Here is a 24,025-nt window from a genome sequence, read left to right as displayed (position 1 = left end):
TTTTTTTCTTCTTCTTTCTTTTCTTTGATTTCTATTCCTTTTATGTGTAGACATAGCTCATGGATCCTTGCATTTCTCTCTCTCTCTTTTTTTTTTTTTTTTTTTTTTTTTCCCCAAGGGGTAGCATGTGCTTCAGGAATTTGCAATTTTAATCTATTCTATTTTTCTTTTTATTACCTTGGGAAAAAAATCATTACTTTGGAGTGCCTTTTGCTTTCATTGTCTTCAGATGTTTGTAATTTGTAATCTACTGGTCTTTGTTGTGTTTTGGGTTTTTTTTTTTTTTTTTTTTTTTTAGTTAATTATGTTGGATTACAAAGTACCCTTTGCATGCATTGTTTTGTGACCGAAAGAGATTCACAAGCACATTCACCTTAAACAATAAATAACTTTAGTGTTGCAACATTTAAAAATAAGAAGTTAAGAATTTTAAGTTCGGTGTAAATACATATGTATAATTTAACACTGTTCAGTAAGAGATGTAAATTGTGAGCTTAGATGTGTAAGAAATGTGACTTTCTGTCATTACATAGTCACGGGCATGTCTCAAAAGCTATGCCAAATGATATTTGCATAAATATTTATATAAATAAGCTATACTTGAGTAGCATTTGTAGGGGTTTAAGATTCAGCATAGCCTGTGTGATTCTAAAGGAGATGCTGTTCCATGAAAAAAACAGAAAAAAAATATAACAGAGCATTTTCTGATAGTTGGAAAGATTTTCTTTGTATAGTTTTAATAAGAAATGCTGAGATGTTCTCTGAGGTCAGCATAGGTCTGACTTTGTGTACTGTTAGTGCTCTCTATTTTTATGGAGTTCAAAACAGTATGATCTGTAAACACTTAAAAACATTCCTGTTTCATTTTGTGGAGGTTTAGTGGTTTTTTGGGTTTTTTGTTTCTTTTCTTTTGTTGTTGCTTGTTGTTTGTTTTTTAGTAATGAACATGTAGCTCTTGATTTAAATTTGCTGGAAGCTAGCAGATGAATTGAAGACATTTAAATTTGTGGTTTGTTTTTATGTTATTTTGAATTAAAACTATAATAATGTAATAACTTTGTAAAATGAAAGATGAGATTTCATATGGTGGGAGAACACTTACAGTTAATGTATACCACTTAATGTTTCTTCATATGGGGATATGATCATGGAACTGAAGCTAACAGTAAAAGCGTGTTATTTTGCTTGTGATTTTTGAAAGAACCAATTGCTTGCAGAATTCTATGTAATAACTTTCTAATGGGTGATTCTACTATTTTATTTATGCTTTTTGCCCAGTTAACCAGAAAGCAGTGTCTTTGCTCCTTGGTACAGTAAACGCACTCTAATATGTATTATGGTATGGTCAAAGGATAATTTATTGTCAGATGGAAAAATAGGTCAACACTAATGTCACTGGATGATCAACCCCCCAAGTTTAATAAAACACCTCACCAGCACGCATTCTTCACAGTGCTTGATGTTTTATTAGGACTACAGTACCTCACACTACCTAGCTGTAGCAGGAGTGTAATTACTGAGCTGTCAGGGTGATAAGTGGGATTAATGGCAGCCTGGTGCACTTTAGTCTGCAGAGTGCTCAGAGAATCAGAATATGGTATTATTATTATAAGAGAAAGTCTGGACTGGCATATTCATGGCACCTTCCCCTCCTCCCTAAAGCCCACATCCAAGTTTGCATTACCCGCTCCCCCAATAGCTGACATTTTCAACAGCTGTTTATTTGTGAACCAGCTCAAAAATCAAAAGAGAAATAATTTGGTAAAGATGCTTGCTAGGCACAACGGGTAATCTGTACACTGCTTATCCTGCTGGATGCCATTCTAGTCAGTTTTGACATGAGATTATTCTATATATAATCCACAGAAATGTATTTATGTTAAGGGAATTCTTTTGGTTTTGGATACCAGGCTGTTGTATTTTAAAGGGAACCACATTCAGTAAAGAGCGAAAAGTCATAATGGAATTGTTGCCTGTTTTAAACACAAGATTTTCCACTTCTATTTTTACTTTACTGCCTACACAGGCAGAATTATCATCTGAGCCCTAATAGTGCTTTATGTTGTATAGAGTACCTTCTTTCTTTTCTGGTTTCTAGTGTAAAAAGTGCTGTCTTTCAATCTGCTTGGATTGCTAAGAGCATGCTCCTGACTCAGTGCTCGTGCCCTCTGAGGTCCCCACTGGGCTGCCTTTGCTTGTTCAGGCATTTATAGCATGTTCCTGTCAGTGGGTAGTGCTGGGCAGAGGTATCTAAGTGCCACAGCTAAACCTGCTGCTGCTCCTTTGCCAGAGCCCTCTGACATTCAGCCTAGCTGGACTGGTAACCCACTATGGTGTTGAACTTGGGCTTGGCTTGATCAGATTTCCCAGTTTTTGTAGGCTGTCAGACCTGGTTTCCTCTGGGATCTTTTTCTTGATAACTGGCTTTTTTTTTTTTTTTTTTTTTTTTTTTTTTTTCCCTTTCCTTAATTGGGAAAAGAGAAAAGAAAAGGAAAAAAAAAACAAAACAAAAATAAAAACAACACGGCAACCTGGGTGATTGACGATTTTTTTTTCAGTCATTTCTTCTCTTTTTATGTTCTCTTTGTTTCTTTGTCCGTATAGTCTACAGGGTTCTTGAAGCTTTACTGCATTTGAAAATATCCTGTTCTAGTCAGTTCCACAGTATTGTATCTATCATTAAGTAAACCTCATTATGTTAGACTTGTGAAACTTATGCAAGTAGCTGTGCTCAGATAATACATAAAATAAAAGTTATTTGATTTTCCATCGATTGTTACCTGAATTCTATATGTTGGTTAAGCAATACTGAAAGAACATCTTGAACAACTTAATGGATTTTGAGATAGTTACTAGGGTGGCATCTGATCTCTGTCTATTCAGGAGCAGACAATAAATCTTTGCTACTTAGTATATTTTAATACACAGTTAGATTTTGTCATTAAGGATGACAAGAAAAGAGTCTTAGGGATGTCACTGGGGAGTATGCACAAGACTAGTGAACTGTTTTTAGAGGTCACAGACATATCACAGGAAACTTGCATAAAAGTAACTTGAAAAATTATTAATCATTTTTATTCTTTGATTCATACACTACAAAATCCTTGCTTTGTGGAAATACTGTTGCATTTGTATGTCTGTCCAACACCCAGAATTTAATTGCATGATGACACTTCTATAACTTCATTAGGAAATTTATATTCACAGAAAAGATGTTATTCAACTAGATAAATGATTTGGTCAGAAGTTTAGTGATCTTGTCTTTAGGCATTGTTTCCTAATGCATGTGAGGACCATGTGTTTGTAACTGCACCCTGCTGCCTTTCCCTGTAAAGTGGAGTCAGCAGAACACAACCTATCAGTGTTGAAAGCAGGTCAATAGTGATCAGGTAGTCTGAGGTTTTAAGCAGAAATTCAGTGAAAATTCTCTGTATTGTTCCTTTGTTGCTTATCTCCTACCATGCTAATTTGAAAAACTTATGCTAATTATAGCAATTTTTCCCCGTGTCTCCTTCACACATTTTTTCTTTATTCCTGTAGATGCTTAAAGTGTGCAGATGCCCCCTGTCAGAAGAGTTGCCCAACTAATCTGGACATCAAGTCGTTCATCACAAGTATTGCAAACAAGGTAAAACCAGGCTTGCAGTAGTACAGGGAATCAGACACCTTCAGTTAATTGCAATTATGTTTGTAAGGTTGTGTTTCAAGGCTTATCTTTATAAAGTCTTTAAAAAAAAAAGTTTACAACAGGTGCTTTAAAGCTGAAAAGTCTGATAATTATTAATTGTTTCTCTTGCTTTTCTGTGCCTGTACAGGTAGTGTATAGCACAGATCTATTTCTTTGTGTCGACTTTATAGAAAAAGGTTTTGGTTTGATGGTTTTCAAATATAATTATATTAAAAATCTGAGTATTATAATGTAATTATTTAACATTGTTGCTACTGAGGTGTTACAGTTACAAAACTTATTCTTCATTGAAGATCTTTTAAATTTTTTTTTTCAGAAGTGGTTATAGTTTAACTTGTGTTTGACCAAAAATTTCTCATGGTCATGTCAAGAAATGTTTGCCTGTCGTTTATAGCGAGAGGCTTCTGTTAATACAAATGTAGTCAGGCACTTATACTAATAATAAAATACTACAGGAATAAATTAAACCCTCTCTTTGGAGGTGCTGTACCTTTCTTAATAGGCTATTACACTGTAACCATAATGAAATCTTTAAAACATTATTCTGATTTGTGGTTTACAAATGACTTTTAACAGTCAGAAATAGAAATAAATAAAGATGACTGCAAATCTGATATGAAAAGATTAATTGGGCTGTCTGGGATAGCCTAAAGATGGCTGGATATTGATTGCCTCATACCTTTTAAGACTTACCTCCCATCTGTGGAACCATTAGCTGATTTATTTGTCTGTATGAGCCCAGCCAGACTCATAATCTGCTGGGGTGCTGCAAAGATTTTCTGGATGCCTTTTATGCTGTGAGATGGCACAGTGTGAGGTGCAGCTGAAAGGTCTACACAGGTGAAGCCAGAGTGAAGTGGGCAGCAGCATCACTGCTGTGTGTGTGACCAGCCCCCTGCTTTTGCTACGTTGTGTGGTGAACAGAGAGACACCAGTAAATTCAGCACCCTAACAAGAAACAATAGGAGATAATAGAAGATATTAAGAGACATGTATCAATTAGAACATGTTTATGTGGTTTAAGTAATTGGCATTATGCACAGCATCTGCATGTAGACAGCTTTCTTATATAGTCTGTACCCTGCCACTGCAGCATTTATTTTCATGAACATAGGCAGCTTTTTGCAACCACAGCATAGGATGCAGCATATTGGTGCTTGTTACATCATCCAGGAGCATGAAGCAGGCAAACTGAAAGGAGAAGGTAGAAGGAAGTACTGAAACTGCCTGTCACCATCTCATCATTTTGCTGTAGTTTGTTTAGGAAACCTAAAGCAAACATTTAGTATTTTAAGAAAATGGTCTTTTCTCATTAAGCATTAGTTATGCTTCTGCTCCGGGTAGGATAGTACTGTGTTGTTGAGGAAAGAAAAAGGAACTGATTATCAAAAGCTGGTAATAAGGAAGTAGGGATTAGGAACCAAAGACTGCAAAAGAGGACGTCAGAAGAACTAACATCAGCAGCATCCTGGAATGAGAAATTTATTGGGTCTTTTAGCCTCTGGTAGCCTCAGAAATATGGTATGCCTTTGTGACTTGTCAGACAGGGTAAGTAACTTTAACAGCTGATTCATTCTGAATTCTGTGACTCCATTAAAGAGCAGAGAAAATCAAGGTGGATGGTTGCAGAGCTGTAAGAGTTGTGTTTGGCATGGGTATACTGGAATAATTTTAGGAGATAGCTTCAAATGTGTGAAGTGTTTGCCCAGCTGAAGCCACTGGGTACACTCTTACAGGTTTTCTTAGGGAGAGATTTAACCTGTCAGGTGGTCAGTGAGGTGGATCAACCCTATGAAGTTTGGGCTGTTTGATGATAATATTTTTAAATCATCTTAGAATCTGCAGATGCTAGGTAAAACTCTTTTGGCCCTGAGGAAGTGACCTAATCACTTGCTGTTTTATGAGGAAACCTGCTTCAGAAGAGAATAGCAGTGTGATAATGTTCTCTTAGATTTTTTAATTCTTTATGGAAAAAACTAGTATCTTTGTACCTGAAAGGTACTTACAGTGTTTCTTTTTGGACCCTATCCCTATCTATCAATAGCTTTGGTATTCAGTCTGGAACTAGTTTTTTATAAAAGGAATGCAACTGTTTCAGTAATCGCTTTTGCCTCTTGTTGGTGCCTGGTAATTGCATAGACAGCAGGAAATGTTCACACATAGGAAGTTTTAAAAAGTCAGGGTGTCAGTTTCTGCTAGCCAGGATATTAGGATGCCTAAAATCAGTGCTGTTTCAGTCAAATCCACTTCCAAGAGTAAGCTTACTTGCAGTCTTATCCTTTGCTTTCTCTCCTTACCGTGTTGGAAGAAATTTAATATAGCATGGCTGTGGAAGCATTTCTCTGAAACAGCTCTAATGCTGACTTTAAAAACAAACAAACATACAAACAGAAAAGTCAAACCAAACCGAAACAAAAAAACCATGAAGTGAGAAAAACCCACGACCAGATAAGCTTAGCAAATAGCTGAGGTCACAGGCTGAGCAAAAAGGCTACGAAGCCCTGCATATTTGTGGTCTCCATGTCAATGGCTTTGCCTTCTCTAATTCATGTACCAAGCAGCTTCTCAGGGAAATAAACAGTGCACAGAGCAAACCCAAGCTTGACTTGATGTCTGCAGTGTACATTGTTGTTTTGACAAATTAGTTTCTGGTGCTTCTATTATAACAATATCTGTTTCTAAGAAAATGTAAATCCTTCTGGTTTCTTTTATTTAAAAGGATTTTTTCCTAGGTATAGGGATGTATTACTGCTCTGACACTACTGCACTTCAGAATTCCTTGCTTTCTTCCAAGCAAGCAGTATATAAGGTGGAAGCTGAGAGATGGGTACTGGCAGTGGAAATGATTCACCTGGCAGACTGTGAGAGCCCCCTGCCAGGCTGCTGATGCTGCAGGGGCCTCTCCCCTGTCATTCTGCTGCTGTGGTGGTTGGGGTACCTGCACCATACACTTTTACATCAGATAAACATTGTGCTTTTGGAAACAACACTAAAACTTCTCATTTTGAAAGCATTTAGTAGAACCAGTAAGTCTTTTTTAACTTTGTTATTATTTTTTCTAAAACCTTATTGAAATACTAATTTGAATATAATTCAGCAAACTTCATGCTCAATATTTTTGTATTTTTTGTCATGAATGTATTTACTTCACATGATCAGGATATTTTACATGGCTTTGAAAATAGCTTTTCAAAATTCTAAAACTTTTTGCTGTTTTTGTTTTGTAAATAAACTTTCTATTTTAATCCAAAAGCTTATAAATATATCTGGTATATGTTAGGAAAAAAAAAAAAAAGTAGGTGAAGTATAGAACATCCAGGTATTTGAAGTCAATAAATTTAGGAAATTTTGCTATACTTGGTAGGCATATTTAAGTCACCTTCTGTTTCTGAATCTTTATTACTCACTTGAGAAACTCTGTTGAGCAGGTTACTCTTCTACTTATTTAGACTCCATTCAATATATGCCCTGCTCTCATCCCTGTGTAAGCAGCAAGCAGTATTGCACACAGTTTTGCACATATTTTTTGCACATATTTTGCACAGTATTGCACATATTTATCTGAACATGATTCATTATTAATATAGAGTATTTAGACAATGTACTGGAAATGAATTATTTTATCAGGTATTTAAGAGCCCTATTGCATGTAGTTTGTTTTGTTGGAAAACTGCTATAGCAATCATGAAGGTCAGGGATTCTTGTTCTTTCAAGCCTGAGGCTTTTTAGATATTTGCAGACCATGTACAATGTAGCTGCTCTGGCTGTTCTACCATTAGACCTGAACTCAGGAGTAGAAGAGGGACAGGGGAGGAGGAATTGTTTCTGGGTTGAGAGAGTAATTGAATTGCGAGACTCAATGAGCCTTGAGCCACTCTGAGAAAAAGGATGTCACTTCAGCTGTTTGTGTTAGCTGATGTGACTCAGTAGAGTTTAAGCCACAACTTTTTTTTTTTTTTTTTTTTTTTTCCCCATACAAGCTGAATTACAGCTTCACTTTAAGGTACAATCTTATTACATTGGGTCTTCACAGTCAGTGTTTCTTGGTTCATACAGACCACTTGCAATCGTGTCTCTCAGAGAGCAGACTTCAGATTCACTATGCACATGTTACTACTTTTGTTTCTAAACATCAGGAGATGGCAAACAAGTATTCTGACTTCCAGCTGTCTTCTCTTTAAATACAGCCTTTGCATTGCAAAGTTTATATTCTTTGCTTTGTAATGTACGAGCACCATCATGGTTATTTCTTTCTAAGAAAAAGAAGTGTTCAGCTGCTGCAGGAGAAGGCTTTATCCCTCTACCCTAGGATTTTATGTCATCTCTCAACTGTGTTGATAGCTGAAATCAAGAAGGAGTTGGTAACATGGAGCTCCAGCACCCATCATCCTTTAGGGTTGGCACAAGCAAATATTGTACAGCAGCAGAAAATCCCACAGCTTCCCACAAGCAAGTCTCAGCCTGAACACTTGCAGCCTGTCCAGCTTTCCTCCTGTTAATCAGAAATGTGTGCTGGAGGAAGCTGTCTATTAGGAAGCAAAACTTGCTCACATGCTCTACTTTTGTACTATTCAGTGTGATGGTCTTGGAGCTTTTTGTTATCAGACACCTTTGTAGTAGTTACATTGAAAAACAACTGTTGGTGAAGTCTAGGCACAGGCATAAGGACTGAGTGACCCAACCTTTATAATCTGAGTCTATAATGAAGAACTGGGGGTAGAGAAGTCTCTTCAGTCTTATCAGTACTTAAAAATCACACTTTTTCTCTGTGGTGCTCTGTTGTTACCCCTCACATTTTTATCTCAAGTTATGCAGTATTGCAATGGTTCCTGACACTGATGCAACAGTTTTCTCCTTGTCCAGAAAACCATCTTCTTCCATATCCATTAATAAAGATAAATTGGTCCAAGGTGAAGTCATCATATTTTCTAACGGTCTTTATAGGTGGATGTAAGCCTTCTGGTTGCCAACATTAAAAAACAAAAAAATGCTGATCTGCCAGAAAACAAAAGAAAACAACCCAAAGCCTAAAACCAACTGTGTCATTCTTCCCACTGGATAAAAGGTTGTCCCTGGAGTGTGCAGAATGCTGGTAGGGAAATGAGAGAGAGAAATGAATGGCAGGAACAGTACAGGTAAAATTATGGAACACAAGAGTAAGTCTTCGGATTTCAGAGGAATGTTTAGGTTTAAATGGAAATAAAGGAAATATGTGGGGTTTTTTTTTTTCAAGACAAATCCAGGGAGAAATGGCAGAAGGAACAACTAGAATATAGGGAGCAGAATACCAAGGAATAAGGAATCTGAAGTTTGGGAGATGGAGGAAGTGAATGAGCAAGTGTTTGTGGTAATATACTGGAAATGAGAGAGGAGGAGAAGTGGGTAGACAAAGGAAGGCAAGAGCTGTGGGATCATTAAGAGAAAATGAAGAAAAGATTGTAAGGGAGAAAAGGTTGGTGAGAGACATAGGATTATGACAGGTGAGAGAAACAGAATGATGGTTTTCCTGTGCCAGGGGAACTCTGAGTAAATTAACAAAGGACATCTATATGCCATTACAAAGAATGTAGAAAATCATGAGTCACAGTTCATATGTAAAATACTGTAAATGGGATACTGTAAATACAATGAAGGATTGCAGAAGTCAGAAAGCTGCTAGATGATTGGTAATAATTATATACAGATATGCATCACAATTAATCTTTAAGAACTACTTTCAGGCCCCAGGTTTTTCAAAGTGCTGTTTTATTCAGCTTTCTAGGTTAATTTTTGTGTATTTCAGGTCACTAAATAAATAAATTAATAAAGCATTTAAAAGAAAAAGTAATAATGGTATTAAATTGATGCACTCGAAACAGTGACTTTTCTTGAGATGTCTGTTTGTACTTAGTGTAATGGAATGGCTGACAGCTGGTTTCAGTTGCCATAATGTAATTATGTAGAATAGACTTTTGCAATGACACTATGCCAATTAAGGAATCTCTCACATTCTAGACTACAAAGGACAAAATGACAGTACAAGATATTTCTTCTGTTCTTTTTCATAAAAAGATAGTGACACTGTGTGAAATTACAGTCCTGTTATGATGACACAAGTCAAATGATGTGAAAGATTTCTGGATTGCTTAAAAGTCATCAGCATTATAATATAGGATATGTATGATTTGATAAGTTGCTGTTATGTTTTGTTTATTCTTCTTTGGAAGATATTTTGAGGGGGGTTGACAGACTGGGGGCATTTCTAACTGGTGTGTGTCAGTGTGAAAAATGCTACTCATATAGCAACATACTTTAAATAGTGGTATGTGGAAATACTTTAATTCAATACATCTTGAGTAAATTTTAAAGGCATCGCAGAACAGAAAATAGGATAGAAGGTGATATTTTCCCATATTTTTTGCTATGTCTTTCTTTTTTTAAATTAAACCCAGTCAAAAAATCCTGAAGCCAGTGTGATAATTTTTATTAGACAAAGCATAATAATGCTTCATAATAATAATTCTTCATTGTTCTTGAGAAATCTGCAAAATCAAAACATCCTCATGTGTAATGAATTTATATAAAAAACTCTTGAACTGAATTGAGAGGAAAGATGATATAAGCATTTCCTGATTGTAAATGCAATTTATTCTGGTCTCCCAGTATTGATCCTATGTGTTTTAATAGGATTTTTTTTTTTTTTAAGTAAAAACGAGTCTCATTTGCATGCAAATTATATAATGTTTCCAAATGATACATGTGGTGATCCTCCGCTGCCTTATTTCCACTGATCATTGATGTCTCTTTAAGGCTTGTTTTTATTCCCTGTGTTAGCAATGTAGTATTTATTGATGTTTTGATGTAGGAAGCCACAAAATATCCTATCCAGTTTTTCTGGATAATTTAGTCCTGGGGATGTGCACAGGAAAAAAGATTCTATAAAAAAGTCACGAGCAGACGTTTATCTCATTTAAAAATTCAGAAACAGTCCTTTTAGGCTTGCTTCTTCTATGACGTTCTTAAGAAGCTAGCCAACTGACTTATATTATTTCAGCATCTAAAAAACTCACTCCAAAATGTTAAGGTAGCTTGAACCATTCCATTCCCTGGATTTTTTGTCATTTTAATGAAGCTTCACTTTAATTCTGATCCCTACCCCTGTACAATATCTGCTGTGTAGTCACCAGCTTGCCAGGTCTCCATCTCATGTCTGTTTTGTGTGCAGTGTGCTACACCCTGGTTTTATGAATTATTACTATTTTATATATAAAATGTGACTATTTTATGAGTGTTCTACCTTAAATGTCACTGGTAAATGTAATGATTATTAATACATGTTTTCAGCTTAAAAAAAAAAAAAAGTTAGCCGTAACTAAACATTTAAGAATAGGGTACATACATTCCTGTACATATACTGTGCACTCTCATTACTGTAGTAACACAATGCTTTGTAGTTCTGTAACACAGTTTGTGTAACACCACTCAGTATAGCCTAGTAACATACACTCTATTTCACTGCCAGTTTTTGTCAAACATTTTTCCTATCATGTTTGATACATGAGGTAATAAATCAACACAGTAAAGGCAAGATAAATTATTAAATAGAATGGAAGGACAAAGAAATGAAGCAACTTGAGCTAGGCTGCTGAACTCCTGTCCACAGCCTGGTCTCTGTGCTGGGCTGTACCTAGGGTATCAGGAAGGTTACTGATGGACTCTTCTCCAGCTACTGCACAGTCATGGTAGCAGCACGTGGCCACATCCTTTACCTGCCATTGGACATTATCAGTGGCAGTGGGAACAGTGGTTGCACTGGTGTTGTGGAAGAGGGGCACCAGGGAACTGCACCTTTTCTGTGAGTACACTGTAAGTTTACCAGTGGTAAATTTAGCACAGGGTAAAATTGATGCAGGGTGATGTAGTGACATGAGGCAACCAGGTGCCACTAATTGCCAGGTAGTGGGCTTGACCTCGTGTGAAGCTCACCTGTGCCTAATTAGGGCAGCCCCTACTGCGCATGAGCAGGATTAGGGGGCCAATAAAAGGCTCACACGTGGGGAAGCCAGGGGCTGGTTTAGCCACCTTCGGAGCAGTAGCACCGATCCAGGCTGGTCAGAGCACCATTCGTGAGATTCTACTGGGACACCTGGTTGGACCTTGGGGCGCCGCATCCATAGGAGAGGTTTGTCTTGCTACAGGGTGAGTTTTTGTTTGCAGGCAGAGAAACAGTGTCAGCACTGAACTTGTATTTCCCTTTTCATCTTTAGAAGTGTTTGCTTCAGCACAGATGAAGCACACTACCCAAGAAGTGCAGAAAACTTGCCCTGCTGTTGCCAAAGATTAGAGGAACAATTTAGACTTCCCGTGACTATCTTTTAAAGAATCACAGACTTGTTCTTTTGGGAAAAGACCTCTAAGATCATCAAGTGTGACCATTATCCTAACTCCATTGAGTCCAAGTTTTAATTTATCAGTAACACATATTTCAGGTGTTAAAGACTAGAAGATATATACTTTCAAATACAGCTTATCTGATGTCTTAAAATTTTGTTTGGGAACATGCACTATATACCTTCTGTTACCCTGATTCAAAGACGATATTTCTTTTTTAATTAGGTGCTACAACTACAAGTGGTAGCAGCAACAACTCATTACCATGATAGCAACACCTCAGAACTTCCCGAATCAGGACCTTCTTATACTCCATCATGCTTTCCCTGCATTAGGAGGTCAGCAGTGGTTGGTCCCATTAGGACCTCAATCACAGCCTCCTCCTTAGTGTATGCGTGCATGACAGTTCTTAAAAAGGTTTTCCTAGGTATCCCCTGAATGAACCATGATCTCAGTTCTGTACCCACAATGATCCTGGTCCCATCCCTCTGTAGTCACTTACTACTTTCACATACCCTCTGTTTCTGTAGCATAGATGTCCAAAGTTTGGTTTGAGCTTGCAAAACAAGTAAAATATGCCAGCTGTGAAGCTGCTTGTAGTGGCACAGCTCAAGTGTCAGAATATACTTTACAGATATGTAATAGAGTTAATTTTAAAAAGAAATAGTTTAACAGCTCTGCATTCTAGGCATAAGAACTAATTTTGTATATTGATTTTAATTAGAAAGCCTAAATATGTAGAAAATCCTTAATGAAGTTACTTATCAGAAATGCATGTTTTTGTAATTGTTTCCATTGAACCAGAGTTGAAGATGATTAAAAATTATAATACTGGACAACACAAAAAGGGAAAATAAAACTCTCGTAGGTAGTCAAATACTAAACTGAAAAAAAAAATCCTTGAAAACTATTTTGTCTTTGAATTACTGAGAAAAATCCCTACTACTAGTTTGTAATTATTGCTTTAGAGTGAAAAAAAGGAATGGCTGCATTTAAATGCTCGGGCAACAGATATCCAGTGCCACTGAAGATGCTGTAGGGTATCCAGGCTGCTCTCCAATTGCTGCTGCAGAAAGATGTGGGTCTCCTGCATTGATTGTGTCACCTCTCCTGTCTCCATGGTCATGTATCAGGGATGTCCCTAAATAGACATGTATTTTGCTGCTGAATTGGGCAGCGAAGTGTCATTACTTTTAGCAGCTCTGATAATCTATGGCATATCAAAACAGTAACATTCATCTGGAAAAACAAAAATGTTTGCTAGTATATACAATTTCCATTTAACTAGTACTCTATTATGTTGTAATAAATAAGAACTGGGGATGACTTACAAGTCACCACAGGCAGAATGGTTGAAAATTCTCCCAGAATAGTAAAGGGATTGCCTGTTCAGCCAGAATTAGAATTTCAATGGATTTTAATAATGTATAAAAAAAATCATCCGGAAGTAGTACACTTGGGTAGCTTGTTTGTGTTTCCAGGTAAGAGGCATGGGGTCATGCTGTGCAGTAGACCAGTAAGTAAAATGATGAGTTGTGTCTGCAGTTTCTTAAACATTGCCATTCTCTTGGGAATCTCTAGCATTTGGTTTTAATTAAAGAATTTTACGCTCAGTCTTCTGATATGCCTTTAGTGAATCTGAACCTCATAGCCTAGAGTCTTGTTACCCATTTTTGGTTACACTGTTGGATCTGGACACTGCTCTTTTTATTCCTAAGTGGATTCTTGATCTGTGGGGCATAGCATTCTCTTGGAATAAACACTTCTATGTACATTAGCCCACTTGACAGTCACAGGCAGAGGGTCAGTGCATAGGGTATGCTGTGACCAAGTACTTCCCATCATTTGAACACTACATGTAGTGAAATGAGGCAACCAGGTGCCACTAATTACCAGTGAGCATGAGCTTGTGTTAAGCCCACCTGTGCCTGATTAGGGCGGGCCCCAACTGCACATGAGCAGGACTGGGGGGCCAATAAAAGGTGAGCTTCCAAACACAGGCTCAGCTCATGCTGGAACTCACAACCTCAGCATTGCTTGGCTTTGCACTGCTTCTATAAGCACCGTGCTAACCTGATTGCACCACTAGAGCTCACCCAAAGGTGAGGCTCGAACTCACAGCCTCAGCAACTACATCTTCTGGATGTTCTGAGTCAGCTGTCATAGTACAGACTGGTAAAGATACTTGTTATAAAAATAAGTGTCATGTTACCCATGATTGTTGAAGACTGGAATATGGAAGAGGCGGTGGAAGAGGAAGGAGACAGATAATTTGTTAGTGCCTCAGTTACTGCTTGTCGGAAAAGCAATAGATCCCAGCATTAATTTCTCATTGAAGAAACTTCTGGGGAACTGGTTCTGTGTGGTTATTCTAAGGGGTGCTGTACTGTCTTCTGGCTCTTAAAGAATAGTCTCACACTAATCCATCTTCATGGGCTTTCCTTGGTGAGGCTTTTAGAGTGGGTGGGAAGAGTGTTAAAATGCAGAAAGAGCTAGAGTCTACAATTATAAAAAGGTTCTATATTGACTATGCAGAAGAAAAGATAGGATATAAATTTCATTAATATAAGTGTAATGTATTTCTCCCCCTCTAAATGAGAATTTGGTTACTCCTTGTATTTACTTTGATTCTTCCTCTTAAATGAACTGTTGAGTCTAACAAAACAACCAGGAGTTGTTTTCTTATTGCATGAGGAACTGGGAGTTTGCTAATGTCCATTCTTTAGATTTTTATTATGGAAAGAGATCTTGCTAACTCCCATATATCAGGAAACTCTTTCTTTTCTGAAGATGTATACTGAGTATTGGGGAACTGTGAAATATCTACATAACTTCTTTAATCAGTTCCCTGTTTTGCTATTTTGTGAAACAGAAAATTGTTAGCACTATCTGTATGAGGTTGAGAAAAAAAGAATTCAGCAGTGCAATACCTACAAGTAGCTACACACAAAACCTCTTCTCAACATGGGTCTGGGACAATTGGCACTAGTGATCTGGTGTGAAGGACAGGCAAATCTGCAGAGATGGTGTGCATAGATGTGTAAAATAAGCTTTTTAATCCCTGTATCATAAAGAACTTACAATCTAACTGACACTTTCTGGTCAGACCTCCAGAAAGGGTTACAATTCAGCTACTGCCCAATTGACCTAGAAATGGAAAAAGTAATTACAAATAGATAGTGCAGACACAGTAGGTTTTGAATGTAGATTTGTTAAGCCACTAAAAATCCTATAATCACCTCAGACCGAAGTTGCTTTTAACAATTTTGCAACCTAAAAAGAAAAATTTTATCTTCTGCAACAAATTTGCTGACTTTCTTTCCAGTGACTTTGACATACCGCTGTATACTGCGTTGGTACATTTAAATAAGATGTTATTAAACATATCAAACTTGTATTTTCTCTTGAATGTTTGATGTTTGCTTCCTTGTTATGCCACTATCTTTTTGTTGTTTATTTTTTTTTCCTTCAGAACTACTATGGAGCTGCCAAAATGATTCTTTCTGACAATCCACTCGGCCTGACATGTGGAATGGTGTGTCCAACATCAGACCTCTGTGTTGGAGGCTGCAATCTGTATGCCACTGAAGAGGGACCAATTAATATTGGTGGATTGCAGCAGTTTGCTACTGAGGTAGTAGGAGTTGCAAATATATTAAATTCTTCATATGTACAGTATTGTTTAAGTGGTTGCCTTTGTTGATTTTTTTTTTTTTTAAGTTGATGCTAATGAAGGTTTAGCAAGTTAGAATAATTGTCCTTTTTCTTACAGCACATTCAGAAATTTAGTAATGCTTTCATAATGCAATACTTTATAGTAACATACAAAACATTATATGTGAACAAGATGACTTTTGATAATAGTTGAGACAATTTATTTTATAGGGATTTATCTAAACCAGGTGAAATTGTGGCTGTTAGGCTGCATAAGGATAGCAGTCAAGTGCTCCTGCATCTGTCCCTGCATATTACAAAGATGTAGACTGTTCTGGAAATGGGGTAGATCCTGTAGAAGAATTAATGTGCATTTGTACTGGCTTCGGGGCAAAGGAAAATTTTCTGACGACACAGACATTTTACTGTCATCTGTTTGCCAAAGCTAAGTAAATAGTGGTTTCAGATTGACCTGAAATATATGTCTGTGTGCATCTATCTAGATAAATTCTGATGTACACACATGGGTGTATGTGTAAATTTATTAGTTGGTGAAGCTATGTGTATATTTTGGCTACTGAAGCAAACGTTGCTAATTGCAGGTTGATGTTAGAAGCTTCCCAAGTTTCTGTTCAGGTGGATGTGCCTTATTTGTGACTGTGTAGTTTCAATGCTCCAATTGTCTGGTCATAGCTGGCACCTCAGCTGATCTGTCTGAAGTATATTTGAGTAAAAAAAGGTGATTTTGCTCTCTGTAAAAGTGCAAAAGTTGAGGCTGTATAAAAGAAGTATTGAAGTCGTATGCATCTGTTAGGATTGTATGTACATTTCTATCCAGTCCTTAAGTAATGAGCCTGTCCCTCTTCTGTATATTTAGCCATTTGACTGATGGTATTTACAGGCATACAACAAAATTCCAGTCACATTTCCAAAGCCTGAGAAGGAAAGCTTTGCAGGAGAGACCAAAATAGAAATGTGAAACAATATGGAAGTAACAGATATGTCTGTAAGGCCACTTTTTTTCCTCTGCTGACATTCATAGACTTAATGCCCCCTCCTCAGTGGCTGCAGGTCATGATTCAACGAACAAATATTGCTACTTGCTGCAGTTCTCCTTTTCTCTATTTGTATCCCTGATTTCTTCTTTCTGGGAGACTTTTAAAGCTTCTAGAGCATCTGCTAAACTTTTCTACTAGCCCTTGTTGAAGCTTTTCTCTCCTCTGTCATTTAAAAAGACATCCACTTAAATTTCCTAAAGATTGGAACATACAAGCATAAAAATCAGTACAGTTTGGATCAAAGTTCTCTTTTACAGGATGAGGTTAGAGACACCGAACTGTATTTATTTTATGTATGTATTCAGTAGTTGGGTTTTATCTATCAAGAGGCAATTTTCTTAACTTTTCTTCTAATGGCCTTTATTCCATATAGGTAAAAACCTATTGTATATGCAAAAACTTGCAAAGTGGAAGACTTATTTTTTCCTAAAAAACCAAGCAAAAATAAAAAAAGATTAAACAGTTGTCAAGTAGATGATAAATACAATAGTGAAATATTGCTGTTTAGGAACAAAATGCAATATCTGCTAAAACTTGATTTGTCTTCTTTTAGCCCTAATGCTATGATTAATAGAGAGGAATTCTGGCGTGATAGATAATGCTAAATATCTGCCATTTTTCTTCAAAAAGCTTTAGAAATCTATTAAAAAGCTCAGTACTAGCACAATGACTGATCTGAAAACACAGAGAGGATGCATAGCTCAGAATGACTTTGCTCCTGATGTTTCAAGTTTGTTTAAAGTGATATTAGTGGCAAGAGTTCTAAGAAAATTAAATGGTTGTACATCTTTATTACCACTCTAACAAAGTTAACATTTCAGTAAGTTTTTCCGTTCTTAATATTTTTAGAGTATCCTAATTTGTTAAAATTGTTACTAACCTTTAGAGTTACTGCTGTTTAACAAATAATTTTTTTGTATTGTAGTGCTCGTAATTCTTAATAATAGACAGTTTTGTAATGAATACTTTTTTTTTTAGCTTTCATTCGGTTAAGTTTTACTGCAAATATATGTATAGTTGAAAAAAATGGTGTGAGTACTTACAAGTAACAGTTATAAAAAATATAGATTAAAATACTAAAGAAATTATTAAGCTGCTACTGCTCATACAAAAACTAGCCTGGAAACTGTAAGCAAAGTGTGTTCACAACTTTACCTAAATGAGTAACTTAGCAAATTGTGTAATTTAGGCATGCAACATGTGTTACTCTTAATGAGAGCTGCATGGTAATTCTCACACACTGTGTAATAGTTTGTCCCACAGGGGCTTATTTACTCAAAGCTCCATTGTGCATAAGGCTAATTTTAAAGTTTTTTTTCCTTGGAATGAGTCTGAGGATCATACACTTGATGCATTACAAGAGCAAGCAATAATAAAAAGGCAGAACTGCTAGCTGAGATAAAAGATAAAATTGCAGTAAAGCAGGAATGTGGGTTTAAAATGGAAAATATATGAGTATGACGTATGCCCCTTTGTGCTGCTGAACAATGACAGATGATCTGTTCATACTGCAGATAAAACTCCCTAATTGTAAAATATCTGTCTTGTATACGAACAAAAAAATGGCACCCCATGCTTCCTGCATTTTGATTCTGCCCTTCCATATAGTTTTGTAATTATGTTAGGCTTATCCCCAAAGTAAATTGTAATCCAGTTTGAAAAAAAATGTGGATTTTGACAATTAAATCTTCAGGTGGAAAACCAGGAAATGTCCTTTTGTATTTGTGATGTAGAATGTGTATACTAGGATCCAGTTACCACGGTAACTGTTATATCTAGAGAATAACATGGAGTAAAAGCTCACTATTATAAATGATGAGTGTCAAGCGCAGGTTACACCTGCTATTACACAGGTCAAAATTATATTAATGTCTTTATCTGTCTCCTTTGCCCAAGTACTTTAGAATCAGGAAACATCTCTGGTTTTGGAACACAAGTTCAGTGAAAATATACTGAGATTGCAGTGACAATACATACAGGCATGAGTTATATGACTGTCAGTCCCACAAAATAAACGAAAATTACTTGTTACTCAAGTACAAGTTTGTAAGCTTGCAGTAAAAGTGTGATCTATTACATTGTCTGTTGAGTATTAGTAAGAGCCCTCAAGATCTTACATTTCTGGATAGACATTACTGAATTTAAAGGTTCTCCTGTGTTTCTAGTTAATCATTCTGCATGGAGAAATACAAGCTAAATACAAAACGTATTATTTTAATTATGACATATGAGATTTAAATACTGGATCATTTTAGTATCGTGACTCTTATACCATCTACATGGTAGATGATTTGCACATCTCTGGAGAAATATTCTGGCTAGTGTTGCAGCAGGAAGAAATTGGAAAAGGAAACCTGATATGGGTTTTTTTCCTGAAAGATGTATTGTATGAGCTTACCTGCTGTTCACCCAGGGGCATCTCAGCAGAGTGCTTGGGCTGGGAGGTGGGGTCTGCCAAGGGTCCCCCTCTAAGTGAAACCACCCTTCTCCCCCAACCCACCACAGGTAAGGAAGCAATGGCTGCCCAGAGGGACTGCTGTGGAGAGGTCAGCTACACCCTTAGTCTCCGAGTCCCTCTTTTAGTTGTGTATTGACAGCTCTGATCAGTCTTGACATAAGTGGGAAGGAAGGTGGTTCTCATGGAGCTGCAGCTCCTGTACTTGCATGGCCTTGGTATGGCTGCCTGGGCCCTTCACTGTCACCAGAATGGGTGTGCTGCATCAGCAGGAGAGGAGTGTTCTGAGGAGCTGAGATATCAGGGGAAATGGAAAGAAAAATCTATTTTTCAGTATAGATTTTTATTTTACACCTTTGTTTTCTTTTACCTTTTGAGATTTTGAAATCTGTAATAATCAATTATAAAATTTGAGATTTCTCTGAAGGGGTGGGGTAGCTTTCTACAAGAGTTCAGGGGATGAATCTGACGATTTCTGATTTCTCAGGCCGATGCTGGAAGGCTTGCTGATATTTGGGCAAGCTTTGTAAACTTCTCTGCAACATATTTTAAAGACAGTAAATATTCTTTGGGTTTTTTTTTTTAGGCATTACATAAATGTTACTATGTCCTTTTTGGTGGTGCAATTCATGAAGTGCTCAGATATGGGTCTTAGATCCATGGGTTTTCTTGGGACTGGGTTAATATCAATGTATAATTGTTTTGTAAGTTTGAAAAGTCTTTAATGAGATGCTCTAGGCATAAAAGTTTGCAGTACTTTAACTTAGCTGTTAGCTTGTGGAAGGAGGATCAGCGTGTGTTCATAACTAGCTCACATTTGTGGAAAAATATTTCCTGTACATCTTGTTCTATCCACCGCCATTAAATTGCATGTGATTTAACAACTTCAAGAAGACTACTGAGCATGCAATTTGCTTCATTTTTTATTAAAATCTGTGCAGAATATTATTTTCTCCTTTAAATACTCAGCTGCCCCATATCAATGTAAACAAGCCTACAGATAAATATCCATGGAAACCAGTGAGAAAGTTTGAAACCAGAGCAATCGGTTCTTAAATTTTATAGATTTTGTTGTCTGTATTTTTCTTTCTGTGAATTAGCAAAACCTTATAACTCAGGATATAGTAAGACGATTCACGCTAAAAGAAATATGCTAATATGTTTCACACTAACCTAAATACCAGCTAGATGCTGATGTCTACATCAGTAGCTGTTTGGGATATCATTATCTTAGTGAAGGATACTTAAGGGTACAGCTGACTGATAAACTTATTGCTGTAGCCTTTTAAGCATCATCATGCCTCAGGAGTATAAAGGATTTAGTTACGAAGTCAAAACTTAGCTTACTAAAAGATTAATTTTTCCCACTGTCCGTTCCATTTTTTGCATATTTTTTTGTATTTGTCTTTTTATGTTGATGAATGTATTGTGATGAAGATGAGATTTAACATATGCACTTTTTGCTTCAGAAGTATGACTACCTGTGTTTGTTTTGGAGTCTACACAACAGGCTTTTTAGCAGCCTATCTTGTTACATAGGATTGGTTAAAGGCAATTTTTTTGTCCACATTTTAATACTGAGGGTAAACTTTCAGTCTTGTTTACTGTTTAATTTAACACATTCCTTATTATAGTCCAAAGATAGTTTTAAATAAAGGTGAAGCAGAGTAGAACTGCTTGACCATTTTTGAATTCTGCAAATAGATGGAAAAGGCTAGCTACATTATATTTCTCTTTAAAAAATTCTGATCAGAAAACTACAATGTCACTGTAGTGAGTTACTTCAATTTATGCTAATTTAAATAAAACATGAGATAAAAATTCTGAATAACAGTTCTAACCTACTCTGGTGGTTTTAAATATTTTAGATCCATCAAAACAAATATCTTACTGTGCCATGAAATGATTTTCATCAGGTTAGCAAAATGTATTTCTCTGAGTCACCTGCCACTCTCTGCCAAGTATCCCATCTTTTCATCAAAATATACTAATACTGCAAGGAGTTGCCTGGTGAAGAAAAGAACCAGAATTATGCTACTTGAGCCACTTTTCCCTGTCTGCATTCTAAAAAACAGAAAAAGTGAGTTGGCTAAAACTTTCCAGGAAAACTAAACTTTAGTCAGATGCTTAACAATTGAAATCACTGCAGTTTGCTTAAGTGGGAAATATTGTGGAACTTTAATACAAATTTGCATGCAGTGCCTGGAATTATGCTCTTTATTGAGTATAATGAATGTTTCAGAACAAAAACTAACCCCAGTCTGGTGAAAGCATGTTTGATTTACAAGGAAGAAGCAGACAACCCCCCAGGTTTCACACTGGAGAAAACATTGACCAGATGCACTCACATCTTTATATGACGAAGAAATTCCAAATAAACCTCTCAGTAAAGAGAGAATTTGTTTCCATTGTTTTAACTTTACCAGAATAGATTTGGTTTGGGTCAAATTTTTCTAGCTTGAGGGCAAAGTCTCCATAAGCTTTTTTGTAAACTGGGGTATTCTTTCTATAGGATCCTAAAGGACATGATGCATAAGAGGTGGGTGGAATGTGTGTGGATTTAGTTTTAGCCCTGGATGGTGATGTAATGGTTATTACATCGTATTTGATAAAAAGTTAAAGAATAAATGCCCATTAAAATGCCTGTTACTAGTGTGTTATTCGCTCTGTGTACAAAACAGAAACAGAAGGAAAAGCAGACATGGGGATGATAGCTGAGTCTTTCTGCTGAGAGATTCAGTTTTAAAATTCATTATTTGGTCTCATTTTTATGAATTGGTTTTGGTTAAAAAGCACTGCAAAACATAAGAAAAACTCCATCCAAATGAAAATGAAATTTTCTTTTTGAAAGCAGGATGGTCAAGGCAATAGTATTAAACTTTACTTGTATCCTGACGATAGTCTGAGCAGACTGAAGTTGGAGACGACAGTCACATGTAATGAGACACTGAACACTTGCTTGCTAAGTAGTCATTTCTGCACACCAAAGAATATGTACAGAAGAGTTCCATAATATTTATGAATTACAGTATAGGGAAACTTCCCCATGAGGTGAGTGAAAGTCTTTTGAAATGCACTGAAGCAGTTTGCTATTTTTACAGTTACCTTGCCCACCTTAGTATGGAAAACTACCACTGAATTCCAGATGTCAAGATATCACTGCATGGCCTGGCTGGGCTGCACGGGGACAGTTTCACCCTATTTGCAAATAGGCAGAATTAGAGTTGACCATTCAGCCTGAACTACTAGGGTTTTCTGCATGAGTGCTTGTCTTCTGAAGCTTAACACTTCACTACTATAGTGCAGCACTTTAGCATAACATTTAATTGATGGGTATGACTATTCAGTAATAAATATAAGAATATTTATGTTGACAGTAAAGTAATCTTAGTGATGAACTTATTAAGCATATGTGTATTCATAAGGTTCAATAGACAATAAATATGCAAGTTACATAATTTGGATTACTGGGTATCCTGATGAAACAACTGCATGGGTCTTTAATGGAAATTTGATGTCATTCAAGCTATTTCTGTCTGAATGTAACAAAACAGACATTTTAGATCCTATTACATTTTGGTTATCACAGTCTAGTTTCACAGCACAATATAAGCTTTTCAGCCTGTGAAATCCATTAATAATCACATTAAACTTTTCCATTTTGTACGAATTGTCAAGTTTAAGTGATTCTTTTTAAAAAACCATTACCTGTCTCTTGCTTCTTGTGGTTTGTTAAAAAGCTATGTCAATTTACAAAGACTGAGGGAATTTGACACAGAAATTTTAGAGGGGGAAAGATCTAATCATTGGTTTACCTATCGTGAGTGCTCAAGTGCGCATGAAGAAAACGAAAATTGATTCAAAATATAAATGAAAAATTCTATTGATGAGTGGAATTGCCAAACTTGAACTCAAACAACCTCTGCTTATGGAGCTCTAAGGAAAGCAAAAATTGTTGGTAAACTTGTTGGCTAGATTAGATATTATATTAATTAAGACAACTGACAAGGCAGGTATTTTAGAGGGCTAGTTAGTATTTCTGGAACACTGGTCTGCATTGAGATAGATAGGGAACAATGTAATCTTCTGGTAGTTTTTGAGGAGGAGTTTTGAGGTAGTTTTTATGATATGACTGAGAATCCCAAACTTACAAACTTTTTTATCCTTTTGTTACAATATTTGGCTTCTGCTACAGAGAGGTACTCCTTGGGTTAAATATTTCCCCTCTAATTCCTAAAATAAAATGAAGATTTTGGAAGAACCATGGTCTTCTATGCTTCTAATCGTTAGTAGCCTGCAAGGGCTGCAAGTCTATTGTTTCCTTTTATAAGTTATACGAGGTACAGACTCCATTTCTTCCCCTACAAAATACATAAATGCAGAGGACAATGAAGTCTAGCTCAGTGAATGTAGAATATTTCTGCAGTATCCTCTTACCTGTGTGCCTAAGCAAAGAACTGATTTAATGCAATCTGAAATAAACCATGTGGCATTGCAACTAGCTTAAGGAATCCATTGTGTTGGGTTCTATATAAATACATAATATTGGTCAGAGACTGTCCTAAAGTTCTTTTAATAGTCAAGACTGAATGAAGCAGATCATCACCATTTTAAAGGCGAAGAATTGCGGCACAGGGAGAATGGACTAATTTTCAGGTATGCCTACAACTTCTGCACAACTGATTATGAACTGGGAAACATCTGAAATAGATGAGCAACTAACATGAAATAAGTTCTGTTAGAATTATTCAAGAGGAGGAGTTTAAAGCATGGGTTACCTTTGAAAATACAACACTGAAG

The 24,025-nt window shown here is 36.5% G+C and overlaps 1 protein-coding gene across 19 annotated transcripts in view; it reads left to right on the top strand.

Annotated features, from left to right (window-relative positions):
- The window catches only part of DPYD (dihydropyrimidine dehydrogenase), a 344,906-nt gene that overhangs the window by 96,905 nt on the left and 223,976 nt on the right, over nucleotides 1-24,025 (top strand). For 18 of the 19 annotated variants that reach the window (XM_071750810.1, XM_071750811.1, XM_071750812.1 and 15 more), the window contains exons 4-5: nucleotides 3,541-3,628; nucleotides 15,531-15,692. In XM_071750810.1, coding sequence (XP_071606911.1) covers nucleotides 3,541-3,628; nucleotides 15,531-15,692 — 250 coding nt within the window. The remainder of the gene's footprint in view (nucleotides 1-3,540; nucleotides 3,629-15,530; nucleotides 15,693-24,025) is intronic. The other variant, XM_071750816.1, reaches the window with a different exon arrangement.

Source organism: Heliangelus exortis, chromosome 8 (assembly GCF_036169615.1).
Source record: "Heliangelus exortis chromosome 8, bHelExo1.hap1, whole genome shotgun sequence".
NCBI lineage: Eukaryota > Metazoa > Chordata > Aves > Apodiformes > Trochilidae > Heliangelus > Heliangelus exortis.
Note: the sequence above shows the minus strand (reverse complement) of the source record. Positions and strands in the feature narration are given on the sequence as shown.